General features: G+C 44.2%; 1 protein-coding gene across 3 annotated transcripts in view; it reads left to right on the top strand.

Annotated features, from left to right (window-relative positions):
• PSTPIP2 (proline-serine-threonine phosphatase interacting protein 2) overlaps positions 1 to 15325 on the top strand; it is a 113277-nt gene that overhangs the window by 74415 nt on the left and 23537 nt on the right. For all 3 annotated transcript variants that reach the window (XM_070778988.1, XM_019986806.2, XM_070778989.1), the window contains exons 7-13: positions 8732 to 8830; positions 9345 to 9390; positions 10260 to 10339; positions 11720 to 11818; positions 12740 to 12836; positions 12959 to 13037; positions 14602 to 14636. In XM_070778988.1, the coding sequence (XP_070635089.1) occupies positions 8732 to 8830; positions 9345 to 9390; positions 10260 to 10339; positions 11720 to 11818; positions 12740 to 12836; positions 12959 to 13037; positions 14602 to 14636 (535 nt within the window). The remainder of the gene's footprint in view (positions 1 to 8731; positions 8831 to 9344; positions 9391 to 10259; positions 10340 to 11719; positions 11819 to 12739; positions 12837 to 12958; positions 13038 to 14601; positions 14637 to 15325) is intronic.

Here is a 15325-nt window from a genome sequence, read left to right as displayed (position 1 = left end):
ACAGAGTAGGTAGCCTGTGTGTCCATCAAGAAATTCTCGGACCTATCTGCCACATCCAGGTGCACCCTTGGTTCCATCCCTGTTGATGGTTATCTGTGGCAGGTGGGCTGGCTGGAGCAGGCCACTTCAGTCCTGTTGAACCATTGTGAGGGAAGGCTTGGCACTTGACCTTGAGGCTCTTGGATCCGGAGGGCAGAGTGCCACCCAGTGTCCCAATTGATGGCATTTGTAGCAAGCCATTTTAGGAGACTTGCCACAGTTTGAACACTCTTTGGCCCAATGTCCTGCCTGTCTACAGATTAGGCATTTGTCTCATGCCTTGTCCTTCAAGGACTTGGGGTTTGCCCTAGGGCTTCCCTGGAGGGTGGCCAGCATCTGGGCATGGCTTGCCTCTTTCATTCTCTCTCTTTCCTGGGTCTTGGCTTCCCTCTCCTGTTCTCTGTTGTAAAAGTTATTGGTGGCTGTCTGGACCATCTCATCTAAAGAGGCAGCAGAGTCCTGCTGCTGTAGCTATTGTAACTTTATCCTGATGTCTGATGCACATTGGAACAGGAATTTGTCCTTAAAAATCACCTGTCCTTTGTAAGAGTCTAAGTCCAGATTGGTAAACATTTGGAGGGCCTCTTTTAGCCTTTCCAGAAAGGCAATGTGGTTCTTGTTGGGCTCCTGAGTTATTGCTGAGACTCGGCACAGTCCCACAGTAATAGGCTTCCTTCTATTCCATGGGTGGACTTCCTTAGGGGTGAGTCTTTCCGAAGCTTATCCTACCCAGTACTGTTGCAACCTGAGAGCCAGGCGTCCCCGGGTCAGGGTGCAGATCCCCAGGCAGACTGAGGCATGACAGCCTCCTGGAGATCAAATCCCTGGGCAGGTCAAGGCATATCAACTTCCTGGGACCAATGGACTGGTGGATTCAGAAGCAGGTTGAGGTGTGACAACCTCCCGAGGACCAGATCCTTAGGCAGGTTGAGGCAGGTCAACCTCCTGGGATCCTAGGCTGGGTGAATCCCCAAGCAGGCTGAGGCGTGACAACCTCCCAGGAAACAGATCCCTAGGCATGTTGCAGGAAGAGGGACCCCTTCCAGGGCCCGTAGTGGGCTCTTGTCTAACACTTGGAAATGAATTGTCCAAGGAGACACATGTGCTGACAAAGCAAGAGATTTTCTTGGCAAAGGGCACTTGGGCAGAGAGCAGTAGGGTAAGGGAACCCAGAAGAACAGCTCTGCCATGTGGCTTGCAGTCTTATGTTGATAAGTTCTTATGTTGCAGTTTTATGTTGATAGGATTAATTTCTGGGTTGTCTTTAGCTAATCATTCTGATTCAGAGTCTTTCCTGGTGGTGCATGCCTTGTTCAGTCAAGATGGATGCCAGCAAAGGATTCTGGGAGGTGGTCGGACCTGTGGTGTCTCCTTTTGACCTTTCCCGAACTTTTCCAGTTGGTGGTGGCTTATTAGTTCCATGTTCCTTACCAGGACCTCCTGTCATAAAACAACTCACGCAAATGGTTACTATGGTGCCTGGCTAGGGTGGGTGGTTTTAGTCAGTGTGCTTCCCCTAATAGGCAGGTCAAGGCAGGTTGACCTCCTGGGACCCCCAGGCTGGAGTTGGGCATCCCCAAGGTCTCCAGTGTGACTAGTCCTGGGTAGGATGAGGGGGTGTAATCTTAACTCATTGCCGGTTTGTCCATCACGATGGGAATAGATACCATGATGTAAAGCAATCTAAGCCTGTGCCCTGAGACTGGGAACCTGGTGAAACCTTATCCTATTATTGCTCTGAGGGAATGTAAGTCAGATTTCTTTCCCTAGTCCTCCATAAGAGTAGTTTAGGGTGTTTCCAATGGTAAACATTTTATTGTCATAGACCCATTTTAGGTAATAACAGAAGTTATGACATAGGAGTAGGTTATCTGGTCCTGTAGGGGCATTAAGAGTATTTTAATAATAAGCAAGGTGGAGCAATGTTGCCTATGAGGCGGCAGGATCCTGGTTGTAGGAGTTAGTAAGTGGCTTAAGAACAAATTGATAAGAGGCAACAGACCAGAGGACTTCCCTGGTGGCTCAGAAGGTAAAGCCTCTGTCTACAATGTGAGAGACCTGGGTTCAATCCCTGGGTTGGGAAGATTCCCTGGAGAAGGAAATGGCAACCCACTCCAGTACTCTTGCCTTGAAAATCCCGTAGATGGAGGAGCTTGGTGCAGGCTACTGTCCATGGGGTTGCAAAGAGTCAGGCACGACTGAGTGACTTCACTTCACTTCAACAGACCAGATGTTCCATAAAAGTGAAGTGGATATTTGATCTGGGGGTATGTTTGTAACTTTAGGAGAAGGGTGGTAAGGGTTTGGGTCCAAATGGCCTGAAGGGCTAACTCCCAAAGAAGCAAACATTATCCCTGGAAGCCCAGTTGCCCTTGAAGGGATGCCACCAACAGATGGACTTTTTAGCAGGCACTGTGTGCCTGTCACCTGCCCTAGTGGGTTCACTGAGAGTTGCTGTTGCTGCACATATTGTAGGAAACATGGAAGATGAAGGCCTGAATCTCTAGAGTGATTGGATATTATATAATATTGCCCTCCCAAGGGTCAGTTATTTTCTGGTTGTCCCTCCAGAAGAGTGTAGAGGCAACATTGTGGGCCCACCCTGGGCTCAGGAAAAGAGCATGAAACAGGAGGGAGGGGGCAGGGCACAACTGTTGAAAGAATGACATAGCCCAAGGGTACAACATAAACCGATTAAAATCAAATGGGTCCAAGATGGCAGACAAGTCAAATTCTACTAAATTTTAATCCTCAATCTGCAAGCTAAACAACACACCCAGAGGCGCCATGACACGTCCAAGGCACTATCAAAAGACCAAGGAGTGGGTGATTCCCCAATTGTTGGAATGATCCTCCCATTCACTAGCATATGAAATTGCCCAGCAGATAAAAAACTAACCACACCACATTTCATGGCTGCCTCACTCGCCCTCTGTGATGGCCCACTCTTGGAGTGTGCATCTCTCTGAATCTGAACAAATCCACCTCTTACCTATCGCTGTGTCTCTCACTGAATTTTTTTGGCAATGAGACATCAAGAGCCTGAGCTTCATTAGGTCCTAAAACCAGGCACCATGGGTTTTGGCTGGGTTCAAGTCCCAGTTGAATATGACTGAGTGACTAAGCATAGCACAGAGTCCCTGCCACGTGGGTTTGAATCCCAATCTTAGGTATAAACAGTTTCATACACAATTTTCAGAAATGGAAACATGATGACCTGCCCAATACTTTGTAAGCAGTGGCATAGTTGGAGAGAGGAACTGAAGGACAGGAGGAAAAAGCAGTGGGAAAAATGTGCTGAAAAATCCCCTTCATAACCTGCCGGAAAGCCTGCTAAATACCTGACCCGTGCTCACAGTTTTCATTGGTCTGATCTTTGGCACAAAGATGATTAAGGACAGAAGAACCCTCACCCCCTTGGGCAACAGCTACCAGGGCATAGCAGATAGTAGAGCCTTTGTGACATACTGGGGAGGGGTCCCTGCTAGAGCCCCCCAGTTGCACCCACTGCCGCTTGCCTATTTGCAGGGGGTTTGAGGAAACAAGAAACGAGAGATTATAAAGGAATTAAGATTTTGTTAGCCATATGTCCTTCCAGCCATAGGGGTGAGTACCTCCTACCTTGACTGGAGGTCTGGAATCTGAGGCTGAGCCATGTGAGCTTTCTGCTGAGTTTGTTTTTTGCTGTCCTGGTTTCCAGCACTCTGGGCTTCTTATCACTTCTGTTGCGCTGGGTTTTCTTCACGTTCAGCTTCCACAGAGAGAGCTTTCACCGAGTTGGGCTTCTGCTGGGCTTGGCCTCCGCCTCGCACGTGCTGAGCCGAGGTTGTTTCAGCCACGTTAAATCCAAGAAATGGCACCAGATATGTCGGGGGAGTGTGAAATTTCCTTGGTTCTGTCTTGCCGCAGCAAAGATTTGAAACGGCAGACCAGTGTTACAGCTCAGTTACAGCTCAGAATTTTATTTGGCGAGGAAAGGAAATTACACCCTCGAGACATGAAGGCCGGCCGACCCCAAAGGAGAGGCCTTAATCTGTCTTGGCTTCTTCCTTTCATGTGTTTGTCTCCTCTCCACCTTGAGCCTGCCCTATGCAAATTGGGCTAGCCAAGAAGGGGGCCTATTTCTTTCACCTGAAGTTCTCTCTCCAGTCTGCAGATATTCTTTTGTTCCATTTTTGCAGGCTTTCCCCCTTCCTTTGTCTTTTAGCCACTGCCATTTTGGACTCCTTTTTCCTATACTAACTACCTAACACTTTGATGCAGAGCACCTGAAAAGTGATTGATAGAGAATTATGTCAGTATAATGCAGAAATGGTGTTGGTTGATATATGATTACTCCCAGAATTTTTATGTTTTGAGCAATCTAGGGAAAAGACTTTCTCTCTCATAAAGAGACAGTCTTATTGAAACATAAATTTCCTACTTCTTCTGCCTACATTTACAGCTGTAACATTGTTAAATTTTTGCTTCCTCAAAAATTTAGAAAACACAAGAAGAAAAAGGAAGAGTATTGTGTTTGCCCATTTTTTGCTGAGTGTTTTTTTTTCTTCTAATGTTTCAAGGTTTCTTTTTATAATTTTGTTTTGCTTAGAGAACTTCTTCAGGCATTTTTTTAAGGTAGGTCTGCCAGTGATAACTACTCTTGTTACTGAAAACACCAAGCCCATGTGTCTGACACACACCGAGGGCAAACAATACTAAAACATTGGAGTTTGGAACAAAGGTTTATTGCAGGGCCATGCAAGGAGATGGGTGGCTCATGTCTTAAAACCCCCAAACTCCCTGAAAGCTTTTAGCAAAGCCCTTTTATAGAAAAGGTGAGGGAGGGGTGTGGTTAGTTGTGGCAAACTTCTGGGTGTCAGATCCTTTGTTCTTGAAGTCAGGTCATGGTCAGGTAACAATGTAACTGTAAATTTCTGCCAAACAAATTTTTTTCTCTGTCCTGATAAGAAAGGGCAGGGTCCCAAGGCACAACTTTCAGCCACCAAGGTCCCGGTCCTGGCTAAGAGGAGGCAGATCTCAGTTGGCAGCTCCCTTGGGGCCAGGTTCCCTCACCTTGCCCAGCTATCATCACTGAGGCAGCCAGGTGTCCAAACCAACTGGCTCTCAGGCTCCTCTGGCTGCCCAAGGGGGCAGGGCAGGTCCCACAGACTGTGACGCACACAAACTGCTGCTGATATTAGGTCACAGAGACAAGGATGGGGGAGAGGTTCAACACTGCTTTAAGGCCTGGGCCAAGGCTATTGGGTGGCCTTGGTGAGGACTTTTGGCCCTGCATGACACAGTACCCACCCTGTTTCCTTGGTCCCCCATCACGCACTGGCCCAAGACCAGGGAACAGGCTGGAAGGCCCAGGGGAGAAGGCAAGCATCTACCTCTTACCTCACTCTCCAGCTGATGACCACCACCCTACTGACCACTGGCCGAATCAAGTCCCTAAGGATCTCTCATTGACAGTTGGTTGCTTGTGGGAAGGGCCCACTGTGGTGCTGGCCAATGGCTGAGCAGGACCTGTTGCCTAGTAACAGTATTGAGTAATGGTCCACAGTAACCTCTGTGTGCTAAGGGCTGCCCTGCTACACTCTGTTACACTCTTAGCTTTCCTTTAGTGAATTCCCTTCCAGTTCACCAGTTCTTTTTTCTGTCTCTTTCATTCATAAGTCTATCCTTTCAAGTAGTAAATTTTTAAGTTCTAAAGTTTCTATTTGGTTCTTATTTACACCTTCTGTTTCTTCGCTGAGATTTTCTTTTTCTTTGCCAAGACGGTTTTTTCATTTTCCCACTGTTTGCAAATGTTTATTAAACATTTTTATGATGGCTGCCTTAAAATCTTTGTCAGATAATTGTAACATCTCTGTCGTCTTGATGTTGAAATCTCTTGATGGTCTTTTTTCATACAGTTTGAGATCCTCCTGGTTTTTGGTATGATGAGTGATATTCAACTGATATTGGACATTTTAGGTATTCTGTTGCAAGACTCTAAATCTTATTTAAATCTTCAGTTTTAGCTGCCTTACTCTTATGCCACTCTAGCACTGAGGTAAAGTGCCCCCACATTAGTGCTATGAGGGGGTAAAATCCAGGTTCCTTTCCTCCATCCCCCAACCTCTACTGACACCACAGGGTCAGTGTTACTACTGGGGAGTGGTTAAAGTTCTACTCTCCACTAGAACGCCTCTGATGCCACTGCAGCAGGGAGGTGGTGCACCTCATTATGCCAGGTGGGGATGGTGAAAGTCCAGGCTCCTCACAGAGTCTCTGCTGGCTCTGTGTGTGCTGCTTCATTATCTCTGGGTAGGAATGAAAGTCCAAGTCTGATATTTGTTCTTCTCTGATACCAGCTTAGCAGAGGAGTTGGGAACCTCAGCATAGCCTGGTGAGTGTGGAAGTCCCCACTTGGCCTTTGCTGGATGTGTGGTGGGTGGGAGAGGGCACAGTTTCTTCATGTGGTGTGTGGCTGCTGTAGAACTTGGAGGATTCTTCCTGTCCTACTGTGCTGTCCCATGTCTGACCTTTTGGCCGGAGAGAGCAGCTTTCCACTAGGAACTATTTTTTGTCTATGCCCGTCAGCATGTCTCGGTTGTCTGCTGCTTTGGCACCCATTCTGTGATATATGAGGCCAAAAGAAAACTCAGGGCACTTGCTTCTGGGTTACTGTCTGAGACCAAGGACATTAGTCAATCTGTCTTCTCTCTACCTTTTAGCAATTTGTGTTTGTTTTATGTAGAATGCTCAGAGGTTTTAGTTATACTTGTGTGGAGGAATAGGGAAGAGTAAATCTGCTCTATCTTCCCTGGAGCCCATATACATTTTTAAAAGACATTTTATTATATGCTTTTAGAGTCATAAATGTGATCATACCCCATCAATTTTATGCAAAGAATCTAAGACTATAAAAATCCTCCAAAATGAGAAAAACAAAATGTACTACTGTGTTCAGTACTTATATGAAAACTGTAAATGATTTAATTACCAAAAAATGGAGAAAGATTAAACTGTACAACCTTTAAAGATATGATTATGAGGACTATGTAGCAACAGAGAAAAAAGTCCCTAATATGTCATATTAAAAAATAATACAGAAAAGAGAAAGATGGATCACTGACAGCCTTAAAATTTAATACTTCTTTAGAGCAAAAGAAAAAATATCATATGGTGAGAGATGACATGGGAGAAAAATATTAGTACCACATGGGGCTTCCCAGGTGGCGCTGGTGGTAAAGAACCCTCCAGCCAATGCAGGAGACATAAGAGATGTGGCTTTGATCCCTGGGTTGGGAAGATCCCCTGGAGGAGGGCATGGCAGTCCACTCCAGCATTCTTGCATAGAGAATCCCATGGACAGAGAAGCCTGGCAGGCTACAGTCCATAGTGTCACAAAGAGTTGGACATGACTGAAGTGACTTGGCATGCATTAATAACATGTAATTTACAGCCAGTTAGTGTTACTAGTATAGACTGAGCTTTTAAAAATCAATTAAAATTATAATGCTCCAAAAAAAAAAAAAGTAAAAGACATGGAGTAGAAAGGATATACCACCTTAGCAATGAGATAAAATGCAAAAGGTTAAAAACATTGTTTTATTTTAGTGTTGGTGAGAGTATGAGGCCACCATACCCTCACATATGTGTTTATAGGAGTATAGATGAGGGCAACCATTTTGGAGGGAAGTATGTATATATTCTTTTATCAAACAATTATGCTTATAGGAATTTGGTCTGTAAATTCACACTACCCACAGTAAAAATTGGAGTGTTTTTATGTAATAAAAATAGGAAATAGGATAAATGTCCACCAGTAGAGAGTAGGTTAAGAAAATTATGGCATATATATATATATATATATTATATGTGTGTGTGTTAACCCCAATTGAATTGCAGGGGAAGCTGAGAAATGTAGGAAAGCATGTGAGATATTTGACGAGCACAAACCAGCTCTGAAAAGGTGTCTTCATTCTTAGTCAAGCATTTTTGGGGTGTTTATAATTTTTTATTTATTAGCCAACTGATTCACAGCTTTGCTTTGTTTGAACAAGTTAAGTCTTTGCTTCAAGAGTTGAAACACAATTATTTGATTCAGTAAGTGTACTTTGTGAACTGATTACACACTGCTAATAGTAATGGTAGCACAGGAGAGACCACACTTACTTTTAAACTACCGAAAACAGAATTCTTTACATCAAGAAGGAGCATGACCACCTTGGGCTACAGAAATGATGAGGTCGGTGCCCTCCCCACTGCCCACATGCTGTAACGAGGCACATGAGAATACTGAAGCATTGTTAGTTAAGTTCTCAGGACCAAATCATTGCATCTCAGTTCTGAGTGTAATGAATAAATGTTGGATTACACGTCCTCTAGTTACATCAGTATTTGATTTTGCCTAATTTATATTCAGTCTTCTGTTTCAGTAAATTTTTAAAGTTCATAGACTTTGTTTTTGCCAAATAGGAGTTGTTAGTTCCTTGATCAGGTTGCCGCTACATACATGATTTGGAAAGGGGATGGAGAAACCTTCCAGAGATAGATTAAAAAGAGCAGCTGCTCTGAGCACACACAGTCTAGAGGCGATCACAGCCCTAATCAGCGTGCCCTCTTATTTGCTGGGTGAGGGGAGCGGTTAGGGTGGCTGCTCCTCAGAGTCACAGTCTGCTTATCTGTTTTGATCGTCTTTTGTCTCATAACTACAAAGGCAAAGAAGAACTATGAGCAGAAATGCCGAGACAAAGATGAAGCAGAGCAGGCTGTCCACCGCAGTGCCAACATGGCGAACCCGAAGCAACAAGAAAAGGTACCTGGGAGAGCCAATAGCCTGAAAAATCCAAGATTCACGTATGTCAAACTAGAGCCAATTAATAATCTTAACAAACAAACAAAAAATGGACTTGCACTCTAAGCTCCTGGCAATACCCTCCTTCAGGCTATTAGAGTCCTCTGAGCCGGAAAAACCCATGTCCTATTTTGAGGAAGAGCTAGAGAAACCTGGTCATGGGGGAGGGGTTCTGATGTTTTCATCTTTCTTCAAAACTCCATCTCATGTGTTCCTTAGAGCGAGGCTCCCTCCTGCTTGGGTCTTTAATAAATTGAATTTTATGAAATCTGGATAAAGATTGTTAGCAATCAGAAGGTAGGGATATGTTTTAGGAAGATTAAAGAGCAAGTTGAGTGATTAACTTACAAGAGAAACATAAGTATGACTTAGAACTTGTCTCTTCACAGACTTTGCTTTTAAACCTGTTTTGCCTTTAGAAGCCTGGCCCAGCATTCCTGACTTCCTCTTCTTGTTTTTTTTCTGGTCCTCACAGCTTTTTGTGAAACTGGCAACTTCAAAGACTGCAGTAGAAGACTCAGGTGAGGGGTGTGCTCCAATGGATGGGGGAAGACGGTGGTGGGGCTAAATCTGTCTGAGAAAGGTAGTTTTGTATACCTTACAATAGTGAATATATGCCTGTACCATAGGGTTAGCAAGGTATCTGAAGGAAAGAAGGGAGGGACAGAGGGAAGGAAGAGGGGTATATCAGAACCCTGGAAAGTGGGAGAAGCAAAAGAGGCAGCGGTTTCTGGCCCCCGCCTGCTTAGCTCATGCTGCCTGACAGGTGACTGAATGGCATGGGGGCATGGAGGGGTCGGGTCATGTGACAGCTGCTTTGAAATCAGGTACTCACTCTTACTTATCGGGTACAATCATCTTAAAATCCCATTTCATTCCTGATACGTCTTCTCTGCTGTGAAAGAAACAGCCACGTTGTGAGGTCTCATCATCACTGAAATCTAAGGATTCAAACCAAGAGTTTGCAAGGGCTTCTAATTCCCAGAGTTTCCTGCAAGAGACAAACCTCTTACGACCGTGGTCCCTTAAGTCTCTAAATCCAAAACTGAAGTGACTTGCTAGTTCACTTTTCTGCCTGCCTCATTTAGTTTTCCTCAAAATGGAAAGAGGTAGAGGGAAACCCTGGTGAGGTTTTTTTTTTTTTTGTCAGCCTTTAGTTCTCTTTCTTTGGAACATTTCTGGCTGATTGTTTGGTTTTTCTTTAGAAAGAAAGTGATGCCTGCCTTTGCTTATTTTTCACAAAGCTGTGATGAGGGTGAGATGTAATTATGGCCTTCCAGCCTTCAGAGTCCCCAGGAGCCCTGTGAGCTCTCGGGAGGGGCCTGGGGGCTGGGTCTGCGAGCCCCGCTCCTCCCAGTTTCCAGACCCAGGCCCCTCCCCTCCATTGCAGACAAGCTGTACATGCTGCAAATCAACACGCTGGACAGGGTCCGGAATGAGTGGCAGAGCGAGCACATCAAGGCCTGCGAGGTATCTGGAAGCGCATGGGCGGGTCTTTCTCCCTCTACTTTTGTAGAATTGCTTGAAGGCAAATTAGAAATGTGGACTTTAAGTAGAGGATGGAAGGACTGGAATGTTTTCTTGCAAACCTTGTCTTTCTGCTTCTTGCCCATCCTGATCGTGCCGTCCCATTCTGTCAATGGCTTGCTCTGTTTGGGTCGCAGTTATGAAGCAGCTGAAATCAATTAACGCTTGCTTTAGTGACGTCCAGGGCTTCCCTTGTGGCTCAGCTGGTGAAGAATCCGCTTGCAATGGGGGAGATGTGGGTTCGATCCATGGGTTGGAAAGATCCCCTGGAGAAGGGAAAGGCTACCCACTCCAGTATTCTGGCCTGGAGCATTCCATGGACTGTATAGTCTATGGGGTCACAAAGAGTCGGACACGACTGAGCTACTTTCACTTTCACTTTCTTTGTGACTTCCCACTGAAAGCTTCTCCTTTCTCTGTGACAAGGCAGTGCAGGGAGCAGCAGAGTTGGCTTTAGAGATTTTTATTCTCACACCTTTCATTTCGCCATGGCCCTCCTCATTTTCAACATGTGCCTCACAATGTCCCAGAGAAAGTAAAGACTCCACCTGGAAACTTCCTCAAGTTTCTGTCACCCTGTCTGTACATTTTTCTTACCAGTGGTTCTCAAAGGGAGGTCCTGGGACCTGTACCAACATCCTTGTTAGATGCAGATCTTATTATCAGACCAATTCCAGGCCCCTGGAACCAGAAACTCTGGGCCCACAATGAGTGGGCTTTCTCGAGTCGAGGTTAACGGGGGCCATTCCCTAGTTCGCGGTGCATGGGCTTCTCTTGTTGCAGAACACAAGCTCTGGAGGGTGTGGGCTCCAGTAGTGGTGGCTTGTGGGCTCCAGAGCTCAAGCTCAGTAGTTGTGGCTGATGGGCTTAGCTGCCCTGTGGCTGGTGGGATCTTTCCAGACCAGGAACTGAATTAGCATTGCAAATTCTGCATTGCAATCTGTCCTTCGATGCAAAGCGGACCCCCAACCACTGGACCATCAGGGAAACCTGAGGGCAAAACTTTGCATTGGAGGCTCTGGCAAGCTACCCACATGCAGATTGTCCATTAGGCAGTGGGAAATGTGAGCCACAATTCAGGTTAGAACAGTGGCGGCTGGGTTCACCATCACCTCTTATGTACAAAACTGTATCCAGTCCTATTTGTGTTAGTATGTTATTAAAATCCATTTGCCGGAGTTAAGAGTGTATGAGCTTCCTCAGCAGTGGGTGGGAGTACACTAAATGAGACTATAAGCTTACAGATAATTCAAGGTTGAAATTGTTTCTTACATCATGGGCAGTCTAGACCCTTTCTCTGCATGTATGTACCTGTTTCTACAGGTGTTTGAGGCTCAAGAATGTGAACGAATAAACTTCTTTCGAAATGCACTGTGGTTACATATGAATCAGCTCTCACAACAATGCGTCACAAGTGATGAGGTGAGTCAGAGTTATCCACGGAGGATGCTCTGCATATTAGATTCGTAGAGTGGGAGGAGTCAGAGACAGTTGTTAGCTCATCCCCTGTCATTAGAGGCCCAGGTAGGTACAGTGACTGCATACACAGTGAGTATGGACCCAGAGAAACACCTAACCTGCCTGACTCCTGGCTCACTTTACCATCATGAGTCTCTCACTGAGAAATTCACATTTAGGGCAGGAGAGCAAAGAAAGGACCCAAATGCAGTTTAATTTATGGAAAACAGATGTCATAACATGAATGTGAGTCCCGGGGACTGCTCCAGTCTGGAACGGAGTCACTCCAGGACAGTAAGTACCAGGAACTAGCAGGCTGAGCCACGCCCAGGCTAATGGTCACTCCAGGGCTCAGGGTTTAATGTCAGCAGTGTTAAGGGCCATTAGTGACCCAGGTTTAACTCATGCACAGCAACTGTCCTGGGTTCCCAGGTCTCAGAAGGACCAGAATCAAATTATCACAACCTTCTTTCCTAAGAAATAGCCACTCTCACTTAGATGGGACATTCAGTTTTGAAAATAACACCCAGAAAACAGGTAGGATTGACTGAAGAACTTTTCTCCAGTTGTCTTTGCATTTGTGTGTAGGATTGGTCATGGGACTTGGTATCTATTCTCTTCATCCCATGCATTTTTTTTTTTTAAGTCTTTAAGATTACTGTGCTGCTACAAAGATATTATTTTTTGTCATCTTTAAAAAAAATGTAATAGCAGATGTACATCAAAGAAATCCCTCTCTATGAGTCCAGGACATTGTGGTATCTTTTTTTTTTTCTTTTCAAGACAAAATTTGGAAAATAGCCATTCATCACACCTCCCGTTTTAATACTCCATGCCACCATTTTTACGGACGTAGCTCTACCTTGATTTATCTTTTTTTGTTAGATGTATGAAAAAGTCCGTAAGAGTTTAGAGATGTGCAGCATCGAGAAGGACATTGAGTACTTTGTGAATCAACGCGGAACTGGACAGACTCCACCAGGTGAATGGAGTGGTGGGCTGGGGGATGTTATTTAAGCAATACTATCAGTCTTTCGTGTCACATGTCATTGAGAATGGAAGTCATCAGCTTCTTTAATGTTTTATGTCTTGATGATTCCCTAGCACCCATCATGTATGAGAATTTCTACTGCCCCCAGAAGAATGCAGCCCCAGGAAAGGCTACAGGGCCTAACTTGGCAAGGTAATATCCAGCTTTCTTTCACATGAAGAAAAGTGCTGTTAGGGACTTCCCTGGTGGTCCAGTGGTTAAGACTCCACACTTCCACTGCAGGGAGTTCAGGCTGCAGTGAGGCCAGAAAAAGTACTTTTAATGAGCATTTGTACTTTTAGTGTTTCAATTCTAATACAAACATGTTAGAATCGGAATGTGTCACCACTGCATTTGTTTAGAGAGGTTTCTGGATTTTTGGAAATAGCGTTTTTAGGACAAATGTTAAATGGATTGTACTGGTCATAGTTTAAGGAGAATTGTGTCATGCTTGAGTGCGATTATTATTACTTATGCACGAATCCTGTACTTTTCTATTAATAATATTTATTGATTTTTACTTATTTGTTTATTATTTATTTGGTTGTACTGGGTCTTACTTGCAGCACACAGGATCTTTAGTTGCAGCATCTAGTTCCCTGACCAGGGATTGAACCCACACTCCCTGCATTGGGAACTCGGAATCTTAGCCGTTGGACCACTTGGGGAGTCCCAATCCTAGACCTTTCTTGTAGAAAGCAAGAGTTGGCAAACTCTGGCTCCCTGTGAATCAAATCCAGCCTACCTGTTTTGGTAGGGCCTACAAGTTAAGAACAGTTTTCATGTTTTTAAATGGTTGAGAAAAATTTAAAGGAAACTATTTTGTGCCATGTGAAAATTACATGAAACATGAACATCAGTGTTCATATGGAGAGTTTTGCTGTACTTATCGGTTTCCTTTCTGTCTATGGCTGCTTTCATGCTGGAGATGAGTAGCGCTGAGATAGAAACGTCATGTGGCCAGCAAAGCCTAAATCATTGACTATCTGGTCCTTTAGAGAAAAAACTTGCTGCCCCTGATATAAAGGATTGTGACGGAAAAGAAGCTTCTGTTTTACATACAGTCACCCTGAAATCTAAGCTGTTGAATTTTCAGTCCAAATTTTAAAAAGATAGGGGAGTGTTTGAGTAGGAAGGAAGCCAAGCGCAGGACTTCCCTGGTAGTCCAATGGTTAAGAATCCACCTTCCAGTCCAAGGGACAGGGGTTTTAGCCCTGATTGGGTAACTAAGATCCCACATGCCATGGGGCAACTAAGTCTGTGTGCCATGACTAGAGAAGCCTGTGTGCTGCAACAAAGACCCAGCACACCCAAACACATAAATAATAATAAATGTTTATGAGAGGGAATGCCAAGTGCTGCTCAAAGCTCTTACTAGGAATTGTTTCCTTTAACTCTCAAGGCAAAGTAGGAGCTGTTTGACTTCCTGTTTTGCACGTGAAGACTGTCCAAGGTGATCAGGAACTCTGGCCCACACAGTAGATTTCTGGGCTGCGGAGCAGAGCTCTGGGCATCCTGCTCCCTAGCATAGGGTAGTATTTGTAGCCTAGATCCAGGAGGTCAGTGCTGCAGAGCTTTGGTTTCATCTGAAGTCTTCTTAACCCTCTAGAGCAGAAACCCAGTCTGACTAGCATACAGTATGTTTGTAGAGTGAAGTAGAAAATTGGAAAAAACAGCAAGAACTTATCTGAAAGATTTTGGTTTCCATTTCTTACAGGAGAGGACCTCTACCAAATCCTAAAAGCTTACCAGGTATGCTACCAAGAAAGATCATTTGAAATCTTAGGTCAGGTTTTATTTAAGGTTGAGTAGCTAGAATTTTGAAATAAAAGGAGAGAAGGGAATAAATAGAATAAAATTTCCAAGAGAATGAACTTATTATTAGAAACTATAATACTCTTTGTCATAGTGGAATTTGGTAATTTGTGTTCTGTTTTATAGCTTATCCAAGAGAATTCAGTTACTCAAGTAACTTATACTCAAGTAACTTACACTCAAACTTATAAGGGATTTTTACTAAGAGACTAATTCAACTTAGGCCATGAAAATGACAAAACTGAAATATAGTTTCCTTTGGATGACACTGAAATATAATTTATAGAAGATGTCTAGAAACATATAACCTAATATATTTTGTGCACCGCCCACAATTGGATCTTTCCAGAATCACTCTGGTGTCTTTTTCTTTCTGAACTCCTATAATACCTCTGGGGGAACGAAATATTTAGTGCTTTTTGTTAGTCTGTATTCCCTGGGTAATTACAAGATCCTTGAAGGCAGACATTTTGTTTTCTCCTGAATCAATCACGAAATGTAACACGATACTGGGCACGTAGCTGGTTCTGAGCAAATACCTATTATTTGAATAAAAGATATACCTACCTATGTTCAAGGGAAGAGGGGTGAGACATCTTAGATTGCATTTAGTATCTTAGCAAAAA

The sequence above is a fragment of the Bos indicus genome, chromosome 24 (assembly GCF_029378745.1).
Source record: "Bos indicus isolate NIAB-ARS_2022 breed Sahiwal x Tharparkar chromosome 24, NIAB-ARS_B.indTharparkar_mat_pri_1.0, whole genome shotgun sequence".
Taxonomy (NCBI): domain Eukaryota; kingdom Metazoa; phylum Chordata; class Mammalia; order Artiodactyla; family Bovidae; genus Bos; species Bos indicus.
This window is presented reverse-complemented; position numbering and strand designations above follow the sequence as displayed.